Here is a 25,742-nt window from a genome sequence, read left to right as displayed (position 1 = left end):
TGACAGATACAAAGTGCCAATCATTGAGGGATACTGATTCCTCCAATGATCTGTGTGTGGTGATGATGTCTCATCCCTCCATCTCAGCCCTGCTGGAGAAGGAAAGCAAAGAGAAGGATGAGAGGATGAATAAGATCAAGGCGGTGGCTGTGAAAGCCAGGAAGGAGCTGGACACCAGCAGGAAAGAGGCTGTGTCACTGAAGGAGGAAGTAGAGGTGTTGAAGGCTGAGAGAGAGAGAGTGACCAGCTCAATGAAAGACATCATCCATGGAGCAGAGGGATACAAGGTACTACTGACCCCTGACCCCTAGCCCAGACCCCTCACTACATCTCTACCTTATACAGAATGAACAACACAGAATAGTGAATTGCTTATTTAGCCGGTGGTACAAATCTGTTTTATTAAAAAAAAACACTTGAAGAGATGATGAGGAAAATAACAGTGGCTTTTCCCCCAATGCTCTAGCTTTCTGGCCATAGCTGCTAAGTGTGTCTGTTCAGCAGAGAGCTTTCTGTTTGTGTTTCAGTTAGTATAATGCACAACAGCCACATTAAATGGGATCAGACGGTTGTCTTTATGAATTGGCTCTGCAAGCCATTAGAGATCAAATCACTCTGCTGTGTTTAATGGGAGTTTTGTTCTAGACCTGAATGGATGACCGAAAATAACTTCTGGACATCAGAACAGCGTTTACTCACCACGGACTGGAAGAAACGTTTTCCTTTAACGAGTCCAACGAGAAGGATATCCTGCTTTCACTAGATCGGGCCCAGGTCCCTGCCTTTTGCGTGAATTAAAGATGCAGGAAAAGTGGCTGCAGATTGGGCAGCCTTCTGAGAAACCGTAGGCGACCGAGTAAACTCCCACTGGCAGCCGTTCTTCTTGCTAACTTGCAATCATTGGAAAATAAAATTGATGACCTACGATTAAGATTATCCTACCAACGGGACAAAAACTGTAACATCTTGTGTTTCACCGAGACGTGGCTGAACAATGATACGGACAATATAGAGCTAGCGGGATTTTCCATGCACCGGCAGAACAGAGACGCTACCTCTGGTAAGATTAATTATTTGTCAATAACAGCTGGTGCGCGATGTCTAATACTAAAGAAGTCTCGAGGTATTGCTCACCTGAGGTAGAGTACCTTATGATAAGCTGTAGACCACACTATCTACCAAGAGAGTTCTTATCTATATTATTCGTAGCCGTCTATTTACTACCACGAAGCTGGCACTAAGACCGCTCTCAACCAACTCTGTAAGGCCATAAGCAAAGAAGAAAATGCTCACTCAGAAGTGGCTCTCCTAGTGGCCGGGGACTTTAATGCAGGTAAACTTAATTTGGTAAAACCATTTTTTTTTTTACCAGCATGTCACATGTGCAACCAGAGAAGAAAAAATCCTAGACCACCTTTACTCCACACACAGAGATGCATACAAAGCTCTCCCCCGCCCTCCATTTGGCAAATCTGACCATAATTATATCCTCCTGATTCCTGCTTACAAGCAAAAACTATAGCAGGAAGTACTGCAACTTGCTCAATACGGAAGTGGTCAGCGGATGCTACACTACAGGACTAGCACAGACTGAAACATGTTCCGGGATTCATCCAATGGCATTGAGGAGTATACCACCTCAGTCATCAGCTTCATCAATAAGTCCATTGACGACGTCGTCCACAGTGACTGTACATACATATCCCAACCAGACGCCACTATGCTCTCAGATGAACCATCAAACAAGCAAAGTGTCAAGATTGAATCCTACTACACTGGCTCTGACGTTCTTCGGATGTGGCAGGGCTTGAAAACTATTACGGACTACAAAGGGAAACCCAGACACGAGCTGCCCAGTGACGCGAGCCGACCAGATGAGCTAAATGCCTTTTATGCTCGCTTCGAGGCAAGCAACACTTAAGCATGCACGAGAGCACCAGCTGTCCTGGATGGCTGTGTGATAACGCTCTCAGTAGCCAATGTGAACAAAAAACCTTTAAACAGGTCAACATTCACAAAGCCGCTGGGCCAGACGGATTACCAGGACGTGTACTCAAAGCATGCGCTGAGCAACTATCAAGTGTCTTCACTGACATCTTCACCCTCTCTCTGACCGAGTCTGTAATGCTTACATGTTTCAAGCAGACCACCATAGCCCTTGTGCCCAAGAAAACGAAGGTAACCCCCCTAAATGATTACCGCCCTGTGGCACTCACGTCGGTATCCATGAAGTGTTTTAAAAGGCTGGTCATTTCTCACATCAACAGCATCCTCCCGGATTCCTTAGACCCACTCCAATTCGCATACCGCCCCAACAGATCCACAGATGACGCAATCTCAATCGCGTTCCCCCCTGCCCTTTCTCACCTGGACAAAAGGAACACCTACGTGAGAATGCTGTTCATTGACTACAGCTCAGCGTTCAACAACATAGTGCCCATAAAGCTCATCACTAAGTTAAGGACTCCAAGACTAAATACCTCCCTCTGCAACTGGATCCTGGACTTCCTGATGGGCCGCCCCCCACGTGGTAAGTGTAGGCAACAACACGTCTGTCACGCTGATCCTTAACACTGGGGCCCCTCAGGGGTGTGTACTTAGTTCCCTCCTGTACTCCCTGTTCACCCACGACTGTGTGGCCAAACATGACTCCAACACCATCATTAAGTTTGCTGACAACACAACAGTGATAGGCCTGATCATTGACAACGATGAGACGGCCTATAGGAGGAGGTCAGAGAACTGGCAGTGTGGTGCCAGGACAACAACCTCTCCCTCAATGTGCGCAAGACAAAGGAGCTGATCGTGGACTACAGGAAAAGGCGGGTCGAACAGGCCCCTATTAACATCGACCGGGCTGTAGTTGAGCGGGTCGAGAGTTTCAAGTTCCTTGGTGTCCACATCACCAATGAACTATTATGGTCCAAACATACCAAAACAGTCGAAGAGGGCAATACAAAACTTTTTCCCCCTCAGGAGACCGAAGAGATTTGGCATGGGTCCCCAGATCTTCAAAAGGTTCTACAGCTGCACCATTGAGAGTTTCCTGACCAGTTGCATTACTGCCTAGTATGGCAACTGCTCGGCATCTGACCGTAAGGTGCTACAGAGAGTAGTGCGAACAGCCCAGTACATCACTGGGGCCAAACTTCCTGCCGTCCAGGACCTATGTACTAGGCGGTGTCAGAGGAAAGCCCATAAAATTGTCAGAGACTCCAGTCACCCAAGTTATAAATGACTTAAATGTAAATGTTATAGACTGGTCTCTGCTACCGCACGGCAAGCGGTACCGGAGCGCCAAGTCTAGGAACAAAAGGCTCCTCAACAGTTTCTACCCTCAAGCCATTAGACTGCTGAACAATTAATAAAGTCGCCACCGGACAATTTGCGTTGACCCCCCCCCCCCCTCCCCTTTGTACACTGCTGCTACTCACTGCTTGCTACCTATGCACAGTCACTCCACCCCCACCTACATGTACACATTACCTCAACTAGCCTTTACCCCCACACACTGACTCAGTACCAGTGCCCCCTGTATATAGCCTCGTTATTCTTGTGTTACTTTTTATTATTATTTTTTAGTTTAGTCTACCTGGTAAATAGTTTCTTAACTCTTCTTGAACTGCACTGTTGGTTAAGGGCTTGTAAGTAAGCATTTCAGGGTAAAGTCTGCACTTATTGTGTTCGGCGCATGTGAAGTTTGAATACCCTGTCGCTGTAGAACAGGCAGCTTGACATATGCGCTGGTGTTAATCTGCATTATAAAGTGGGTGGTTTGAGCCCTGAATGCTGATTTGGCTGCATGCCGTGGTATATCAGACCCGATATATAGAGAGAACATGTATTTTTAATGTTCTAATTACGTTGTTAACCAGTTTATAATAGCAATAAGGCTCCTCGGGTGTTTGTGGTATATGGCCAATATACCACGGCTAAGGGCTTTATCTAGGCACTCCGTGTTGTGTCGTGCATAAAACATACCACACCACCTCGTGCCTTATTGCTTAATTAAGCTGCACAATGCCTATTCAATAGTGAATGTGTTTAATACTGTGTGTGTGTGACAGAACTTGCAGCTGGACTACGACAGGCAGACAGAGCAGCTGGATAAGGAGAGAGAGACGGTGGAGGAAGCTGAGAAACAGATCTCCGAGCTGACCAAACGACTAAACAACGCAGTACAACAGGTAACACAGACACACACACTACAGTCTCACACACAAACCATGCTCAGAAGTCATCCAGCGTGCTCAACCAAACTGACAATTTCCCCCTCGGTCCAAATACAAACTGTCCATTAGTTCATTATTTTCATTCCTCCTCTTCTTATGATTAGATTTTTCTCTTCCTAATTGTCTGTTTCTTGTGAAGTAACGGAGTGTGTGTAAATTAACCAGTGGCTGGTTCCATCTGCTGTTGTGGTGTTGTCAGTCTACTGAGACAGATGCTGGTCTTGGCTGTGTGAGCCGAGAGCTCCCCTGGGACAATACAGACAGAGAAACTCATAACAGTGTCTGAGATGTCTTTATGTTAGATATGTTTACCTGGTGTGATGTTATTGTTGAAGTGTTGTGTATCCCTGGCTGGCTGATTTATATGGCCAAGGGGACTAGTGTTTGCCAAGAACTCATGAGTGAAGTTTGATTGTGTGTGTGTTCTGTGTCCAGCATGAACAGCTGTGGTCGGAGAGAGAGGACCTGATGACCGAATTGGAGACTCTGAGGAATACGGTGAGACAGATGGAAGGACAGACAGCAGAACTACACAGACAGACAGACACCCTGAACAGAGACCTGCAGGCTGAGCGACTACTGAAGGGACAGAAGACAAAGGTGTGTGTGTGTGTGAGAACTATTTTTGTTCAATGCACTGATTGTAAATCGCTCTGGATAAGAGCGTCTGCTAAATTACCTAAATGTGTGTACACGTTTTACTATTCTTCTGAGTACCAGAAGTCCTCACAAGAATTGTAAAGTAACAGAAATTCAGAGAAGTGAGGACATTTTTTCCAGTCATCGCTTCTAAAAAGGCTATTTTAGACTTAAGGGGTATGTTTAAGGTTAGGGAAAATAGGATTTGGAATCAGTTGTTGGTCACCCAAAAATATAACCGTGTTTTGTGTCTCCAGGAGCTGTCGTCGTTGCAGAAGGAGGTGGAGGAGTTGACAGTTCAGCTCCGCAGACAGAAGCAGCAGTCTCAGCAGACAACACAGGAGCTGGAGCAGCTACGCAAGGTACACAATACCCACACACACACACACACACACACATGGCAAGGCCACTTAAATAAAGAGGTGGTAAAGCTCTTACTTATAACCTTCACTGGGAGCTGTGTGTCGTGATGTTGTGATGTTGTGTTGTGATGTTGTGTTGTGATGTTGTGTCGTGATGTTGTTGTGATGTTGTGTCGTGATGTGTGTGATGTTGTGCCGTGATGTTGTGCCGTGATGTGTGTTGTGATGTGTGTTGTGATGTGTGTTGTGATGTGATGTGTGTGTGATGTGTGTCGTGATGCTGTGATGTTGTGTTGTGATGTGTGCCGTGATGTGTGATGTGTGTCGTGATGTGTGATGTGTGTCGTGATGCTGTGATGTTGTGCCGTGATGTGTGTCGTGATGTGTGTCGTGATGTCGTGATGTGTGTCGTGATGCTGTGATGTTGTGTCGTGATGTGTGCCGTGATGTGTCGTGATGTGTGCCGCGATGTGTGCCGCGATGTGTGCCGCGATGTGATGTGATGTGTCGTGATGTGTCGTGGTGTGTCGTGATGTGTGCCGTGATGTGTGCCGTGATGTGTGATGTGTGCCGTGATGTGTGATGTGTGTCGTGATGTGTGATGTGTGCCGTGTGATGTGTGCCGTGATGTGTGATGTGTGCCGTGATGTGTGATGTGTGATGTGTGCCGTGATGTGTGCCGTGATGTGTGATGTGTGCCGTGATGTGTGCCGTGATGTGTGTCGTGATGTGTGTCGTGATGTGTGTCGTGATGTGTGTCGTGATGTGTGTCGCGATGTGTGATGTGCGCGATGTGTCGTGATGTGTGCCGTGATGTGTGCCGTGATGTGTGCCGTGATGTGTGCCGTGATGTGTGCCGTGATGTGTGCCGATGTGTGCCGCGATGTGTGCGCGATGTGTGCCGCGATGTGTGCCGCGATGTGTGTCGCGATGTGTGTCGCGATGTGTGTCGCGATGTGTGCCGCGATGTGTGCCGCGATGTGTGTGCCGCGACGTGTGCGCGCGACGTGTGCCGCGATGTGTGCCGCGATGTGTGTCGCGACGTGTGTCGCGATGTGTGTCGCGATGTGTGTCGATGTGTGTCGCGATGTGTGTCGCGATGTGTGCCGCGATGTGTGTCGCGATGTGTGCCGTGATGTTGTAATGTGTGTCGTGTTGCCTCTAGTCCGAAAAAACAACACTCAGAATCTAGCAGGATGTCAAAGTAACATTTTACCCTCAAGCACTGTAAGCTGCTGTTCCATTACTCATACTAAGATATGTGTAGAAATGGGATTGTGTGTTTATATGTTACCATGCAGACAGTGTGTATATTTATTTTACCTTTATTTAACCAGGTAGGCTAGTTGAGAACACCTTTATTTAACCAGGTAGACTAGTTGAGAACATCTTTATTTAACCAGGTAGGCTAGTTGAGAACATCTTTATTTAACCAGGTAGGCTAGTTGAGAACATCTTTATTTAACCAGGTAGGCTAGTTGAGAACATCTTTATTTAACCAGGTAGGCTAGTTGAGAACATCTTTATTTAACCAGGTAGGCTAGTTGAGAACATCTTTATTTAGAACATCTTTATTTGTAGGCTAGTTGAGAACATCTTTATTTAACCAGGTAGGCGAGTTGAGAACATCTTTATTTAACCAGGTAGGCTAGTTGAGAACATCTTTATTTAACCAGGTAGGCTAGTTGAGAACAAGTTCTCATTTGCAATTGTGACATGGCCAAGATAAAGCATAGCAATTCAACACATACAACAACACAGAGTTACACATGGAATAAACAAAACATACAGTCAATAATACAGTAGAACAAAATAAAATAAAACGTGCAATGAGGTAAGATAAGGAAATAAATAGGCCATGGTGGCGAAGTAATTACAATATAGCAATTAAACACTGGAATGGTAGATCGGCAGAAGATGAATGTGCAGGTAGAGATACTGGGGTGCAAAGGAGCAAAATAAATAAATAAATACCAGTATGGGGATGAGGTAGGTAGATAGATGGGCTGTTTACAGATGGGCTATGTACAGGTGCAGTGATCTGTAAGCTGCTCTGACAGCTGGTGCTTAAAGCTAGTGAGGGAGATGTGAGTCTCCAGCTTCAGAGATTTTTGCAATTCGTTCCAGTCATGTGCAGCAGAGAACTGGAAGGAAAGACGACCAAAGGAGGAATTGGCTTTGGGGGTGACCAGTGAGATATACCTGATCTATATTGATCTGTTGTGAATACTGTGTGTGTTATTCTTCCAGGAGGCCCAGCAGAGCTCGTTGTTGGACATGGAGATGGCAGACTATGAACGCCTGGTCAAAGAACTCAACACCAAACTGTCAGAGAAGGACGTGTGTGTGGAGGAGCTGAAAACACAGATACACAAACACACACAGAAAGAAGACACACTCAACCAGGAGATCGGTACCCACAAACACTGATCCCTACCATTTGCCCCACTGACAGACTTTTACTTACTTTCCTAACGAAAGCACTAAATCTTTTTTAACATTTTGAACCTTTTTATTTAACTAGGCAAGTCAGTTGAGAACAAATTATTATTTACAATGACAGCCAAACCCTCCCCTAACCCAGACGACGGGGGGCCAATTGTGCGCCACCCTATGGGAATCCCGGTCGTGGCCGGTTGTGATACAGCCTGGGATCGAACCCGGGTTTGTAGTGACGCCTCTAGCACTGCGATGCAGTGCCTTAGACCGCTGTGCCACTCAAGGAACCCCTAACAATCTATGTTTACTGCAAATAAAAAGTGTATACGTCTCTATAATATGTTTCATTCATTATAACAATGGCCTTTTCACTGTTATCCATTCTTCTATCCTGTTTCTGTGTGTTCTCCCAGAGGTTCTGAAGTCCCAGCTGAACCAGGTGGAGGATAAGAGCTCCAAGATGAAACAGCTGCTGGTGAAAACCAAGAAAGACCTGGCTGATGCCAAGAGACAGGTCAGACCCAAGGGACCTGGTTACCTGGAGTACAGAGAGGGTTCCAGTGGACCTCTTCCTACATCACTACTTTAGTCTTATGAGTGTTTACAGGGTTCTGTAATACATTGGAGTTGGGGTTTCCTTGAATGTGTAGTGGCTGTGAAGGTAAGTAGTGTATTAAGTGTGTGTGTGTGTGTGTGTGTGTGTGTGTGTGTGTGTGTGTGTGTGTGTGTGTGTGTGTGTGTGTGTGTGTGTGTGTGTGTGTGTGTGTGTGTGTGTGTGTGTGTGTGTGTGTGTGTGTGTGCAGGAAGCCATTCAGATGATGATGCTGGCCTCTCTGAATGGAGAGCTGGAGGCACATCAACAGCAACTAGAGAACAACAAGGTAAGATGGCAGACCCTGAACCCATTCAAACAGACTTAATGTGTTGTGAAATCTATTGTGAATGTATTGTAATGTTTTTAAAATGATATAATTGCCTTAATTTTACTGTACCCCAGGAAGAGTAGCTGCTGCCTTGGCAGCATATAATGGGGATCTATAATAAATACAAATAGACATCTGAGCCTGCAACAAGACTGTGCTTTCAATGAAACGCCCTCTGTCTGAAAGGGGTAATGGACGAGTACATACTGTGTCACAATGTTATCTGTCCCTAAGTGTTGTATCAGTTATCAGTGGCTCTTGTGTTCTTGTATAGATCCAGTGCTGTGACCTGACCGCGGAGCGCCACAGACTGCAGGAGCAGCTGAGGACTCTGACTGAACAACAGCAGAGAACAAGCAGCTCCCTACAACAGAGACTGACCACACTACAGCAGGAGGCTAACACTGCCAAAGTAGGTACACGCACAATCATCATCCAGTTCTCTCCTCCCTCTCTCATCTTATTTTCTCTCTCTGCCTCCCTTTATATCTCATCTCCGTTCCTCTACCTTAAACCCCATCTCTCTCTCTCTTTCTCCCTCACCTTCTCTCTCTTCTCTCTCCTTCTCCCTCTCCTTCGCACTCCCTCTCCTTTCCTCTCTCCCTCTCTTTTTTTCTCTCTCTCCATCCCCTCTCTCAGCTCAGGCAGTAGAAATGTCGCTATGGATTGCTCATCAGTTAAGTGTTAGTGTGCAGCTTTGCTAAATGGTTGGAACCAAACATTTTATTATGGAGGTGTCCCCTGGGGTCCAGTGGGTGATGATGAATGGTACGGTCTGGCTCCATGTTAGAGGAAGTGGTGCTGGGTTTCCTACCTCAGGGATGTACACACTAACACTGTACTATTCATTACAATACTGATACATTGGCACACAATACACCATCATGTTAATGTACTGCTGGTTTGCAGAAACACAACTACATGCATTCAGGGTGAAAATAGAGATGTAATATGAAAACCGCTACCACCTAATATGTGCTTCTAAAATGTGTGCTTACAAACAGTTTGTTTGGCTTTTAATTATGTAAAACATGAATTAATGTGTGATGTGAATGTTATTTCAAAGGCTGAGCTGTCATCTGTCACTGCTGAGTTTGACAGCTATAAGGTCAGAGTTCACAACGTCCTCAAACAACAGAAGAACAAAACCTCAGCACAGAGCGATGGAGACGCCACTAAACAGGAGAGGTATATCTACAGATACTGTGTGTGGTGTGTGTCTTTTGATGTTTGTGTGTGTGTGTGTGTGTGTCATATGATGATAATGTGTGTGTGGTGTGTGTCATATGATGATAATGTGTGTGTGCGTGTGACAGAGAGCAGATGGAGTCCTTGGTGGACCAGTATAAAGCCAAGCTACAGGACAGTCAGCAGAGTCTGGCGGTGAGCACTGCAGAACTACAACAGCTCCAGATGGAACATGACACACTGCTGGAACGACACAACAAGATACTGCAGGAGACTGTTGCTAAAGAGGCCGAGCTCAGAGAGAGGTACGGGTTTATGTGAGCCTGAATACTTGTATTACCTCTCAGAGCTAATAGATTTTATCTCAGTCTGTTAACATTCAAGTCCACAGTAACAGCCTTAATCTGTTTCCCCCTCTCTCCTTTATTTCATACTCTCTCCCTCTCTCCTCTCTTCCCCTTCCCCCCCAGATTCATGTCTCTCCAGGCTGAGATTATGTCACTGCGAACAGAGCATGCTCAGACGGTGGGTCAGCTGACCTCGCAGGCCGTGGCCCAGCGCTCAGGGTTCAGGGAGCAGATCCGCCACCTTCAGGATGAACACAGAACTACAGTAGAGACCCTGCAGAACCAGATGACCCGGCTGGAGAACCAACTGTTCACACTGCAGAAACAGACCAGTAAGACGGGAGGGAGAGTAGAGAGAGAGAACAGGATTGGGTTGATAGATGGAAAGAGGAGAGAGGGTGAGTGTTGGGTTAAAGAGGGAGAGTGGGAGATAGAGGCCAGGGGAAAGGTAGAGCAGGGGTGGTGAGTAGGGCTGTGGCAGTCATGCAGAAGACTGCCTGTTTCAAGGTAGTTGACCGTTAATTAACATAAACACGTCTGGCCTCTCCAGACCTCAACACATACAAGCTGCTGAGGTGCGCCTTTGGAACAAATCCATTTAATATACACCATCACAGTTTATCCATTATTTATTTTAGTCCGGTCTAAAGAAACATGATATGAAGAAAATGTATTTCAAAACAACAGAATATGAGTTGGCCTACTGTGTTATCTGGCTATGCTCCATGCCATAGGCTATAGGATTGTACATTAAGCTGACAAGATAGGCTTATAAGTCCTGTGTCATTATTTTATAGTAAGAATATAATTGAATATAGCTGAATAAAAATAGGAAGGGTATTTGTCCCATTCCGGAGCGAGTTCACATATGAAACATGAAAGTGATCATTTGAAACAGGTCCTATATGCTCGATTTAGAGTTATTTGGCAACTTTAGTCATTAATGATACAAACCTTAGAATGTCTTAGAAATCCAAACATATGGGCTGCATGGTGCGACTATATGCTATTGATGATTTGAGAAAGTAGCAAAGAAAACTTCCGACTGTTCCTTTCCTCAGGCTGCACAGCTGTTCTCTCAAGTGATTTTTACCCATCAGACTATTGTCTTTACTAATATGTCAAATGAGTTTTGATTTAGAATGGCCCCTTATCACATGGTCAGGAACAGGGGCAGAGGAAGAATCCATGTCATCTGTATGCACTGGAATAGAGAATGAAGGCAGCACGCTTTTCTACCGTCTGGTTTTCAATGATGCCTGGTAGGCTACTTCGGTTTTATAGCAGATCATGTGCTTAATATGAGCAGCTGAGAAGTAAATACAACAACACTGACTTCACTCCACACATTTACCACCGTTTGAGGAGTAGAAGTATGCTCTCACTGCTATTCCACGCCAACTCTGGATGCAATGGGCTCTCCAGCCTTGTTCCTGCAGCTACCCAGTGCTTACTTTGGGAAACCAAGTGAAACCTGTTCAGGAACATCGATTGTAACATGTTTTCGCAACTAAACACACTTCACTAAACTGTTGACAGCCCCTCTGCATGTTGCAGAAAGGAATAAAGGAGAGGAGGAGATGGGATATTCATTATAGCTAAAGATCATGTGTTACCCAATTAATTATGAAAATATAAAATAAATCCCTATTACTCGGCTTTTCAAATACAAATGGACTAATTGTAGGCTAACTGTAAGCCATCCTGCACAATGAATCAACAGCAACCCCTAGAGTTATATGTTCTCTCCCAGACTCATGTGTTGACATGTTGGAGCGTAGCTTAAGGTAACCAGTCCATCCAATATGCATAATTACACAGTCCTCACTCAAATGCTAGACCAATTATGTATCAAAGACATCTTAAATCAGTTTAGTTTTATGTTTTTCTGCCATGCGTAATATGCGGTAGGCTATGTATTGTATAATGGCACAATCATCATTTTAATGAAGTGTTTTCTGGGGGGGGGGGGGCTTGGGCTGATAAGCCTATGCATGTGCTCTAATATGCATATGGGTGTTCTGAATGAATCATCACCTTAGAAAGCTCGTTTACATTGTTTCAACCTGCTGTTGAACTTCTTTCTTCAAATTGATCATCACTGTGAGGTCAGTTTTAAAAGTATAATGGACTGTTTTGTTTGTGATTTTCGATTGCATTTGCACTGTACTTAAGTGACTACAAATGCAGTTATGCATGTAATGTATAAAGGTGTGTGGTTATGGTGAAAATTGTCTTCCCCAAACTTGAAACTCACCTGCAACCTATGTATGCACCCATACGTAGAATGTATGCACACATGACTGTAAGTCGCTTTGGATAAAAGCGTCTGCTAAATGGCATATATTATTATTATTATTATGCGAGTTAAGCTCTACACCATTATAAATCAGATGAATGTCTTTCATTTTAAGAAGTTATTTGGCCACTTTAGTTGTGATACAAACCTTATCAAAACGTATACTATAGATCTATGGGCTAGGCTACATGAGGTGTGCGACTATGATTTGAAAAAGTCGCAAAAAAAAGGAATGCGCTGTTTTTTGCCTTACTGCACAAGCTGGGCATCATTCACAAGTGATAATACATCATTCACTAATATTGTCACCCATCAGACTATTCTTCAGTTAGTGTTGTCTTTACATATACTAAATAATATATGTGTGGAATTTGTTTTGATTTAGAATGGACCATTATCATGCACCAGTCTCGGGAACAGGGGCATGATTATTTAAAACAAAACAAAAATAAAACGACATCTGTGCACTTAAATAGCAACTGGAGGACACTTTTCCCGTGGTTCATTTTCATGCCAGCCAGGTAGACTATACTGCTGTTGTAAAGTGAAGCATTGTGCTTAATATTAGGAAAGTTGAGAAATAAATATAGTAAGCTGATGGGATGCTCCTCTCTTTAATAGAGGCCATCAAAACTGTTTTTTTATCAAGCAAATGCATAGCCTCTAGAAATGTTGCGCAACATGAGCTCATGGGCTCTCATGAAGTGTTTTGATTAGATTTTCAAATACATTTAGAGTGCCTATTACCAGGCAGTTAGAAAGTTTGGTAGGCTTCTAATGACCATCAGCAGCATCAGAGCTTGGAGAAGCCTAATTACCATGACTAAACGGTCACGTAGAATTTGACTGCCGTCATGACTCGTGACCTCCAGTGTGGCACTAATACTGTCACCATAACAGCCCTAGTTATGAGTTGAGTATGAGAGAGCAGAGCTGATAGCGATAATATATCACCTCCCATACACCTGCTCTCTGGAGCCACTTAGAGTAAACACATGCACTCTATTTTTGTCTCGCTCCCTCCCCCTCCCGGTCTGTCTTTTCATCTTACTCATCCAGTGTTGAAGTGCAGCTGTGTAAAGATGGTACACACTTCATCTCAGCAGCCTAGCCAGGTGTTAGTTAGTGTGAAGGGTACAGAGAGCCCATCCAGCCTTAACCAGCTCTGCTCTGCCCACCCCTCTGGGTGGCACTAGCACACTGGCATCTGGAGAACCTGGTCATTAGTGCCACCCTAACACACAGAGTTGGGCCAAGCAGTACTTCTGGAGACAGCAGGGCTGTATCCCTTCCTATAGTCATAAAAAGCTTCCTCTCCTTGTCTCCCTTCTTTCATCTGAACTATAAAATGTTCTAGATTTGATTGAATCTGAAAGTGCAGATTATAGTCAAAAGGTTCCACAGACTGTGTGTGTGTGGGCACATTTTACTATACTTGTGAGTACCAGAGGTCCTCACCAGAAAAGTAATCCAACTAAAATTAAAAGAAGTGAGGACATTTTGCCAGTCCTGACTTGTAAAAAAGCTATTTTTAGTTTTAGGGAAAATAGGATTTTTAATGGGAATCAATTGTTGGTACCCAAAAAGTCGTAACAAGTATAGTAAGACAAAGCTGTGTGTTCTCTAGGGTGTGAAGGGCAAGGTAGGCTGCAGGTGGTTCTACCCACAGGTTTCTCATGCTCTGTCCATCAATCAGACACCGTCTGCCCACCAGCACCTGCCATTTCTCTGCCTCTGTCTCTCTCACACACACACTCAAACACACCTACCTGTGGAATCTGCTCTTTTTCAGCACCTTCATTTTTTTTGTTGTCTGTTTATAAATGTATCCCCCGGTCTTCTACACTTCTGGATTTCACACTTGTGAAATATGGAATGACATTGTTGCTCTCTGCCCAGCATGACTGTATGATATGTGTTGTCTCCCTCCAGGTCCAGCTCCAGTCCAGACGAGTCGTAAGTCAGCGGTGGACCGCCGGCCCGTGGACCAGGGGGGAACAGGAGGGCTGGGCCTCGGTGATCTCCAGTCCATGGCAAGAGAGGAGGGGGAGGGCATGGAGACCTCCGAGACAGAGTCCCTGTCATCCACATACCTACCCTCACTGGAGCAACTACTCACCTCCCCAGACCCCAAACAGGGTACGTGTGTATACATGCATGTCTCCAAAGGCTACGGAGTTGTTGGATTGATTCCCACAAGGGATACTTTTTTTATATACTGTGAACTGTGTCTTCGAAGACAACTGTCTGCTAAAGGACCATTTTGTTTGTGTGATTGGTTGCAGAGCCGTTTGTGTGGCAGGTGGAGCTGACAAAAGAGGAGTTGAATCAGAAGTTGACCACAGCTACACGCAGTATGGAACACATGAACAGTCTACTGCATGAGACCGAAGCTACTAACGCTGTTCTGATGGAACAGGTCAATGTACGTACACACACACACAGTACTGATGAAACAGAGATGCTCTCTTTCACAGATGCTCTCCCACTTACAGACAGTGGTGATTTTAACTTCTTAAACTTGGTGGGACAAAATATAAATAATGGATCCAATCATTTGGATGAAGACATTAATGAGCAAGCTAGGAAGGATGTAGTCAATATAACTATTTGTTCACCACTTTTGAAATGTACAGCGACAGAATTCAGAACATGGGCAGAACATGGGGGGGGGGGGGTTGAATCATGATGACGTCCGTGATCTTCAGGTCGTAGCTCTAGAAAGAGGCCCACGTTCCGAATTGGATGAAAGTTCAAAGCGTATTTTCCCAGTCGTAGCTCATTTATTCCGAGTTCCCAGTTGTCTTGATCTCAGATTTTGCAGTTCTGTGTTAACAGTTGTTTTAAGCACGGCACATCATGCTTCACTGACAGTATGGCCAATGTTGAATGTATATCATTTTAAACTCTGAAAAAATACCCATAATCTTATACTTTGGACGACACAGCCACTCCACTGAATAGCAGGCCAATGATTGAGTTGCAATGCTTGCAGTTAGCCTCACTGATTCCTTCCAAACCTCTCATTGTTGAATTTGCGATTTCCAACTTGTTGTGTAATGTTTTTATGTCCAATGGCCGATGAGCACTGAGACATTTTATCTAAAATTTATCTTCATTATTTCTCTTATATGACAAGGATTAAAAAGGATTTGCCAGTAGATTGTCGACTTGAGTCATGATGATGACTGCTTGTCTAGCTTACTAGCTAAGATTTTGAAAGTATGTTGACATGATCAGGGCAATCAACGCTACTGTTGATGTAATTTTATCTGTGGCCTATAACCTTGATCCTCCTCGGATGGAGATTTCTAATGTAACTATATGGCAGCACCCAATTTTCTAGTTCTACTTAGTGGAGACGTAGTGTCCCCATGAGTGACAGAACACTGAGCCAATCACTGCTCAAATACGGCTCAATCCGTATTTTCTGCTGGCTTGCACCACCACCACAGGAATCACTGAGCTAGGCTGAAACACCTGTATTTAGAGCTGCTTTACTCAAAACAAAAAAAGAGACCATGTTTGTATGCGGCTTTATTAACTCAAAGATATATATATATTTTTTTTTTCTTTTTTTTTTGGACATTATTGGCAAACTGACATGTGACACATTAATGCCAAAATAACATGCAAAACATTGTTGCTAAAAATGTGGGGCTCAAAACAGGTAGGGCTCTGCCCTGAATACTTACATATACAGTGCTCACACATTCATACTTGTTTCTTTGTGTACTTGTTCGTTCTTCTGTAGCTGTTGAAGTCTGAAGTGCGTCGTCTGGAGCGTAACCATGAGCGAGAGAAGAATGTAGCCAACCTGGAGTATCTGAAGAATGTCCTTTTACAGTTCATCTTCCTGCAGTCAGGCAGCGAGAGACAGGCTCTACTCCCTGTCATACACACCATGTTACAACTCAGCCCTGAGGAGAAGAATAAACTGGCTGCTATCGCAATGGGTAGGTACACACACACTGTAAACAAACACACATATATATATATATACACACACACTGTAAACAAACACACATATATATATATATACACACACACACACTGTAAACAAACAAACAAACATGTATATATATATACACACACACAAACACTGTAAACAAACACACATATATATATACACACACACACTGTAAACAAACACACATATTATTATTATATATATACATACACACACTGTAAAAAAAACACATATACACACACACACACTGTAAACAAACAAACATATATATATACACACACACACTGTAAACCATATATATATATATATATATATATATATATATATATATATATATATATATATATATATATATATATATATATATATACATGCATACATACACACACTGTAAAAAAACACATATACACACACACACACTGTAAACAAACAAACACATATATATATATATATATATATATATATATATATATATATATATATATATATATATATATATATATATACACACACATACACTGTAAACAAACACACATATATTTATACACACACTGTAAACAAACACACATACATACACACACACACACACTGTAAACAAACAAATATATATATATATATACACACACTGTAAACACACACACACACACACTGTAAACAAACAAACATATATACATACACACACACTGTAAACAAACACACATATATATACACACACACTGTAAACAAGCACACATGCACACACACTGTAAACAAACAAACATATATATATACACACACACACTGTAAACCATATATATATATATATATATATATATATACATGCATACATACACACACTGTAAAAAAACACATATACACACACACACACTGTAAACAAACAAACACATATATATATATATATATATATACACACACATACACTGTAAACAAACACACATATATTTATACACACACTGTAAACAAACACACATACATACACACACACACACACTGTAAACAAACAAATATATATATATATATACACACACTGTAAACACACACACACACTGTAAACAAACAAACATATATACATACACACACACTGTAAACAAACACACATATATATACACACACACTGTAAACAAGCACACATGCACACACACTGTAAACAAACAAACATATATATATACACACACACACTGTAAACCATATATATATATATATATATGCATGCATACATACACACACTGTAAAAAAACACATATACACACACACACACACTGTAAACAAACAAACACATATATATATATATATATATATATATATATATATATATATATATATATATATATATATATATATATATACACATACACTGTAAACAAACACACATATATTTATACACACACTGTAAACAAACACACATACATACACACACACACACACTGTAAACAAACAAATATATATATATATATACACACACTGTAAACACACACACACACACTGTAAACAAACAAACATGTATACATACACATACACTGTAAACAAACACACATATATATACACACACACTGTAAACAAGCACACATGCACACACACTGTAAACAAACAAACATGTATACATAAACAAACACACACACACACACTGTAAACAAAACACACATATATATATATATACACACACACTGTACACACACACTGTAAACAAACACACACATATATTTATACACACATATATATATATACACACACACTGTAAACAAGCACACATGCACACACACTGTAAACAAACTGTAAACACACATATACACACATTTATACACACACACACACTGTAAACAAACACACATATATATACACACACACTGTAAACAAGCACACATGCACACACACTGTAAACAAACAAACATATATATATTACACACACACTGTAAAAACAAACACACATATGCATGCATACATACACACACTGTAAAAAAAAACACATATACACACACACACACTGTAAACAAACAAACATATATATATACACACACACACTGTAAACCATATATATATATATATATATATATATATATATATATATATATATATACATGCATACATACACACACTGTAAAAAAACACATATACACACACACACACTGTAAACAAACAAACACATATATATATATATATATACACACACATACACTGTAAACAAACACACACACACACTGTAAACAAACAAACATATATACACACACACACACACTGTAAACAAACACACATATATATACTGTAAACAAACACACTATAAACAAGCACACATGCACACACACTGTAAACAAACAAACATATATATATACACACACACACTGTAAATATATATATATATATATATATGCATGCATACATACACACACTGTAAACACACACACACACTGTAAAAAAACACATATACACACACACAAACACACTGTAAACAAACAAACATATATATATATACACACACACACTGTATATATATATATATATATATGCATGCATACATACACTGTAAAAAAACACATATACACACACACACACACTGTAAACAAACAAACATATATATATATATATATATATATATATATATATACACACACTGTAAACAAACACACATATATTTATACACACACTAAACAAAAACAAACACACATACATACACACACACACACACTGTAAACAAACAAATATATATATATATATATACACACACTGTAAACACACACACACACACTGTAAACAAACAAACATATATACATACACATACACTGTAAACAAACACACATATATATACACACACACTGTAAACAAACACACACATATATATATATATATATATACACACACACTGTAAACAAGCACACATGCACACACACTGTAAACAAACACACACATATATTTATACACACACTGTAAACAAACACACATATATATACACACACACTGTAAACAAGCACACATGCACACACACTGTAAACAAACAAACATATATATATACACACACACACTGTAAACCATATATATATATATATATGCATGCATACATACACACACTGTAAAAAAACACATATACACACACACACACTGTAAACAAACAAACACACATATATATATATATATATATATATATATATATATATATATATATACACACACATACACTGTAAACAAACACACATATATTTATACACACACTGTAAACAAACACACATACATACACACACACACACACTGTAAACAAACAAATATATATATATATATACACACACTGTAAACACACACACACACACTGTAAACAAACAAACATATATACATACACACACACTGTAAACAAACACACATATATATACACACACACTGTAAACAAGCACACATGCACACACACTGTAAACAAACAAACATGTATACATACACACACACACACTGTAAACAAACACACATATATATATATACACACACACTGTAAACAAACACACACATATATATATATATATACACACAAACTGTAAACAAGCACACATGCACACACACTGTAAACAAACACACACATATATATATATATATATACACACACACTGTAAACAAACACGCACACACACACACACACACACTGTAAACAAACACACACATATTTACACATACACACACACACACACTGTAAACAAACACATACATACACACACACTGTGAACAAACACACATATATACATACACTGTAAACAAACACACACACACACACACACATACCCATTGATTTCTCAGTTTTGTAAGTAGTAGTAAGGTCAGTGAAATTGTAGAGATATCGTCAACATTATATGTAGGTCAACACTGGAGTTGAAATCGGAAGTTTACATATTGTTAGGTTGGAGTCATTAAAACTTGTTTTTCAACCACTCCACACATTTCTTGTTAACAAACTATAGTTTGGGCAAGTCGGTTAGGACATCTACTTTGTGCATGAATCAAGTAATTTTTCCAACAAATGATTTACAGACAGATTATTTAACTTATTCACTGTATCACAATTCCAGTGGGTTAGAAGTTTACATACTCTAAGTTGACTGTGCCTTTAAACAGCTTGGATAATTCCAGAAAATTAGGTCATGGCTTTAGAAGCTTCTGAAAGGCTAATTGACATCATTTGAGTCAATTGGAGGTGTACCTGTGGATGTATTTCAAGGCCCACCTTAAAACTCAGTGCTTCTTTGCTTGACATCATGGGAATATCAAAAGAAATCAGCAAAGACCTAAAATAAAATAAAAGTGTAGACAAGTCTGGTTTATGTTTGGGAGCAAAAGCCTGAAGGTACCACGTTCATCTGTACAAACAATAGTACGCAAGTATAAACACCATGGGACCATGCAGCCGTCATACCGCTCAGGAAGGAGACGTGTTCTGTCTCCTAAAGATTAACGTACTTTGGTGCAAAAAGTGGAAATCAATCCCAGAACAACAGCAAAGGACCTTGTGAAGATGCTGGAGATAACGGGTACAAAAGTTTCTATCCACAGTAAAACGATTCCTATATCAAAATAGATGGCATCATGAGGAGGGAAAATTAGGTGGATATATTGAAGCAACATCTCAAGACATCAGTCAGGAAGTTAAAGCTTGGTTGCAAATGGGTCTTCCAAATGGACAATGACCCCAAGCATACTTCCAAAGTTGTGGCAAAATGGCTTAAGGACATCAAAGTCAAGGTATTGGAGTGGCCATCGCAAAGCCCTGACCTCAATCCTATAGAACAATTGTGGGCAGAACTGAAAAAGCGTGTGCGAGCAATGAGACCGACACACCTGACTCAGTTACACCAGCTCTGTCAGGAGGAATGGGCCAAAATTCACCCAACTTATTGTGGGAAGCTTGTGGAAGGCTACCTGAAATGTTACACCCAAGTTAAACAATTTGAAGGCAATGCTACCGAATAGTACTTGAGTGTATGTAAACTTCTAACCCACTGGGAATGTCATTAAAGAAATCAAAGCTGAAATAAATCATTCTCTCTGCTATTATTCTGACATTTCACATTCTTAAAATAAAGTGGTGATCCTAACTGACCTAAAACGGGGAATTTTTACTCTGATTAAATGTCAGGAATTGTGAAAAACTGAGTTCAAATGTATTTGGCTAAGGTGTATGTAAACTTCCCACGTATATTGTTACAGTTTTCTTCCGTCGAAGGAGAGGAGGACCAAAATGCAGTGTGGTTAATTCGATACATCTTTAATGAAGATGATACACGAACAATACAAAAACAATAAACGTAACGTGAAAACCTAAACAGCCTATACTGGTGTAAACTAACACAGAGACAGGAAAAATCACCCACGAAACACTCAAAGAATATGGCTGCCTAAATATGGTTCCCAATCAGAGACAACGATAAACACCGGCCTCTGATTGAGAACCATTCCAGACAGCCATAGACTATTCTAGATAACCCTACTATATCACAATCTCAATACCGACACACAAAAAAAAACACACCACATAATAAACCCATGTCACACCCTGGCCTGACTAAAATAATAAACAAAAACCCAAAATACTAAGACCAGGGTGTGACATATATGAAATACTGTGTTGATACTGCAGTGTCTTCCCTGTATTTCTAACCTGGTCACTTTCTGCTGCAGGTAAGGAGGAGGTGGGAGGAGCTAAATGCTCAGGATGGACCTCCTACCTACACTGTGTTGATACTGCAGTGTCTTCCCTGTATTTCTAACCTGGTCTCTTTCTGCTGCAGGTGAGGAGGAGGTGGGAGGAACTAGAGGCTCAGGATGGACCTCCTACCTACACAGTTGGTCAGGCATCAGATGAACACACACACATCAACCAATGTCCTCTTTCTACCTGCCTTCACTTTCATCTGGTCCATATGTCTGATCAACTGAGTAATTAAAAAGTCTTAATATATTGATGATCATCCATCTACTTGAAAAAAAGCCAGTAGTCAGCAATGCCAGTACTCTTTAAAAAATGTTTTATTATTCTTTTTTTTTTGCTGATGGTACATTACTGAACCATTTATGGTGGGTTAATTCATCAATACCTCATCATCCATCAATACCATCAATGATTTTTATGAGATAGATTTTGTTGCTTGTAACAATCAATTCCAAGCAACACTTATGTTTTACAATAATTCATGAAGTGAACTATGACTGTTGTTACAGATTTGACCATCTATTTTCATTGCTCATTTATCATAGGTCTGATACAGGGCAGCAGGTAGCCTAGCAGTTAAAAGGCGCTGTATGGTCAATCCGACATCTACATTTGCCCTTCAGCATTTATGGTGATATGGCCTCTGCAGAAGTCAGGTATTCATACTCCTTGCGCTTCGCAGAACTGTTGTGAAGGAAGTTGTCAATGAAGTGAGTTTGTGTTTATACAGGACCGTCAATCAATTATGTCAATGCGGAGCTATACTGAGCCCTCCACATTGTTAATACATTTGGAAGGCGCACGGAAATGTGGTACGGAGCTCAGTTTGGCCTTTTCATGCCTCCGGAGGCTCCGCAATTGCGTCACACCCTACATACGGAGCCTTTGGATCAACCACAAATTTGCTTTAAGAGTGTTGTGCCAGTAACCAAAAGGTCGGTGGTTCGAATCCCCGAGCCGACTAGGTGAAAAATGTTGATGTGCCCTTGAGCAAGGCACTTAATTTGAATTGCTCCTGTAAGTCGCTCTGGATATGAGTGTCTGCTAAATGATAAAAAACATATGTGATGAATTGACAATATTCACATGTTCAAATTCACACCTATTTAATTTATTTTGATGTATCAATATTACATACCAAAGGATGCTCTGGTAATATATAGGTACATAATCTGCAATTGGGAACAACTTAATATTGAGTTGCACCATTTTTTGCCCTTAGAACAGCCTCAATTCGTAGGGGCATGGACTCTACAAGAGATGCTGGTCCATTTTGAGTCCAATGCTTTACACAGTTGTGTCAAATTGGCTGGATGTTCTTTGGTTAGTGGACCATTCTTGATACACACGGCAAACTTGAGCGTGAAAAATAACTGTAGCGTTGCAGTTCTTGACACACTCAAACCGGTGCGCCTGGCACCTACTACAATAACCCATTCAAAAGCTCTTAAATATTTTGTCTTGCCCATTCACCCTTTAAATGGCACACATACACAATCCATGTCTCAAGGCTTAAAAATCCTTCTTTAACATGTCTCCTCCCCTTCATCTACACTGATTGAAGTGGATTTAACAAGTGACATCAATATGAGATCATAGCTTTCACCTGGTCAGTCTGTCATGGAAAGAGCAGGTTTTTCCAATATTTTGTACTCTGTGTATATAGTAATGACTATGTATTTACTGTGTAATTACCATGTTTTTAGAATGTGGGGCTGCGTCTTTTCCAACTTAACCAAACATGCAGAAATGGTTCTGGATATCAGTGGTTGGGTTAAATACCAGTCTCTGCTTTGCTCTGTAGTCATATGGGAGTGCTTTATATCTGAAATTGCATCCTATTTCCCATATATTGGGAATAAGGGGGCAAACATGAACTGGCACATCTCTTACCCAGGGTGACATGCTAATATCATTGTTCTGTATCATTCCTAAGGCAGCTGCTTCTGCTTCTTATTAACGAACGAGGGAGGATTGGGGGGACCAGTAATACATGGGAATAACTGAATGTACTTTTAATTCATCATTAGGGAAAGTATTGTGTTAATGATGAACATTTTATTTTAAGAGATTTATTAGGCTATAGCCTAAGATTCAAACCCCCGAGCTGACAAGGTACAAATCTGTCGTTCTGCCCCTGAACAGGCAGTTAACCCACTGTTCCCAGGCCGTCATTGAAAATAAGAATGTGTTCTTTAACTGACTTGCCTGGTTAAATAAAGGTAAAAAATATATATATATATATATATTTTAAACATGGTTACTGATTTTTGTAGTACACATGTGAGGGTTTCCAGTCCTCACAGTTTGGTTGAAGTTGATGTCTTGTAGTATTCTGGGTAAGAAGTGTTTTACAAAAGGACAAATAAGTCCAAATATAAGCTTACGTTTTAGACCTAACATTTTATGAAGAGGAGACCTGCAATAAGGAGCCTAACCACAATCCTTATTATTTAACTGTGAATACACACGTCAATTGAAATAAATATTTACTGTGTTAAAGATTTTAGTTGATTAAATAAAGTGATCTGGAGTGAAAATGTCCATTAACACACTCATTATGTATCCTCGGTATTTCTAAGGGATAGCCGAGAGAAAGACCTTTCAGATGTTTTCCTCTTTTCTCATCTGGGAAATACTTCCTTTTAAGGAAATATATTCCCAGTTACATGACGTAAGCACAATGAGCACTAGTAGGCTATGTAGTTCAAAATTATAGTCTACATTAGTGTCTATTTTTATGGTTGAATTTCATTTTTTGTTAATTTGATCGAACGCTTTTTAAAGCATAAAACACTTTCGAGGAGCGCCCAACGGAGTCCCTAATGGCACACGAGTTATAACTTTATAGCTCAAATTCCTGTGAAGTAATTTGCCAAATATAATGTATTGTTTTACTGAAGGTGCTTCTGTGGAAAACCGGTGCTGCTCGGGAAGATTTCGTCGCGCCATGTTTAGCGGGAAAATATGTTGGAAATAGACCTAAACAGCGCAATGAAATAAGAACAGTTGGTGCATGAGGGTTGACGGTTTCCATGAAATGTATTTCTAGGTAGGATATTAACCCCCTGATATGCATCTGTCTCGGTATTTACAGCAAAGGCTAGGCTACTGTGGTCCCAACATGGATGACTTCACTAAAATGTGAAGTTCCCGAGAGGGCGGGTCTAGTCCGGTTAAATGACATTTTAGCGCAGTAGCCAGATTGTACACTGATCGAGAAACAGGCGATGCTCATTCGCCATTACAAAGAAAGTGTCTCTTGTTAGCAGTAGTCTATCTAAAATACATCCCCTCGAGACCCAAACATCTGGGGGGAGAAAGGCCGGTGGAGACGAAACCCCTGCAGTCCAGAAGATGTTGGGGGTGGTAGAAGAAATGACCAACGGCAACGGGTGAGCACTGGACAGAAAATAACTGTATGATGGACCAAATCTGCCTCTATAAAGAGTTTGTAGAGTATCATTCGCCGTCTGACTCTTGACAAACGAAATTGCAGCCTGTTGCATTCAATGACCTGGATCAGCGCTGTCTGCAGTCGCGCACAGAAGAATTGATGCCGTGTAGGGTGTGACAACTGGTGAAGTAATGTAACAATCACAACGCGGCCTACTTTCGTTTATAGGATAGACTACTGAACAACAGGCCTAACAACAGGTTAGGCCTATT

At 41.0% G+C, this 25,742-nt stretch overlaps 2 protein-coding genes across 2 annotated transcripts in view; both read left to right on the top strand.

The window, feature by feature from the left end:
- The window catches only part of LOC124044072 (GRIP and coiled-coil domain-containing protein 2-like), a 36,322-nt gene extending 13,863 nt beyond the window's left edge, over nt 1–22,459 (top strand). The window contains exons 10-24 of the mRNA XM_046363465.1: nt 88–287; nt 4,068–4,187; nt 4,668–4,832; nt 5,129–5,233; nt 7,484–7,646; nt 8,086–8,186; nt 8,476–8,553; nt 8,870–9,007; nt 9,662–9,783; nt 9,912–10,088; nt 10,254–10,462; nt 14,362–14,568; nt 14,715–14,854; nt 16,184–16,385; nt 22,153–22,459. Coding sequence (XP_046219421.1) covers nt 88–287; nt 4,068–4,187; nt 4,668–4,832; nt 5,129–5,233; nt 7,484–7,646; nt 8,086–8,186; nt 8,476–8,553; nt 8,870–9,007; nt 9,662–9,783; nt 9,912–10,088; nt 10,254–10,462; nt 14,362–14,568; nt 14,715–14,854; nt 16,184–16,385; nt 22,153–22,226 — 2,201 coding nt within the window. The 3' untranslated portion in view covers nt 22,227–22,459. The remainder of the gene's footprint in view (nt 1–87; nt 288–4,067; nt 4,188–4,667; nt 4,833–5,128; nt 5,234–7,483; nt 7,647–8,085; nt 8,187–8,475; nt 8,554–8,869; nt 9,008–9,661; nt 9,784–9,911; nt 10,089–10,253; nt 10,463–14,361; nt 14,569–14,714; nt 14,855–16,183; nt 16,386–22,152) is intronic.
- A 2,593-nt stretch (nt 22,460–25,052) lies between these two features.
- LOC124044070 (LIM and senescent cell antigen-like-containing domain protein 1) overlaps nt 25,053–25,742 on the top strand; it is a 34,440-nt gene continuing 33,750 nt past the window's right edge. Inside the window, exon 1 of the mRNA XM_046363463.1 lies at nt 25,053–25,468. Within this exon, the coding sequence (XP_046219419.1) occupies nt 25,431–25,468 (38 nt within the window). The 5' untranslated portion in view covers nt 25,053–25,430. The remainder of the gene's footprint in view (nt 25,469–25,742) is intronic.

This window comes from Oncorhynchus gorbuscha, linkage group LG09 (assembly GCF_021184085.1).
Source record: "Oncorhynchus gorbuscha isolate QuinsamMale2020 ecotype Even-year linkage group LG09, OgorEven_v1.0, whole genome shotgun sequence".
Taxonomy (NCBI): Eukaryota; Metazoa; Chordata; class Actinopteri; order Salmoniformes; family Salmonidae; genus Oncorhynchus; species Oncorhynchus gorbuscha.
This window is presented reverse-complemented; position numbering and strand designations above follow the sequence as displayed.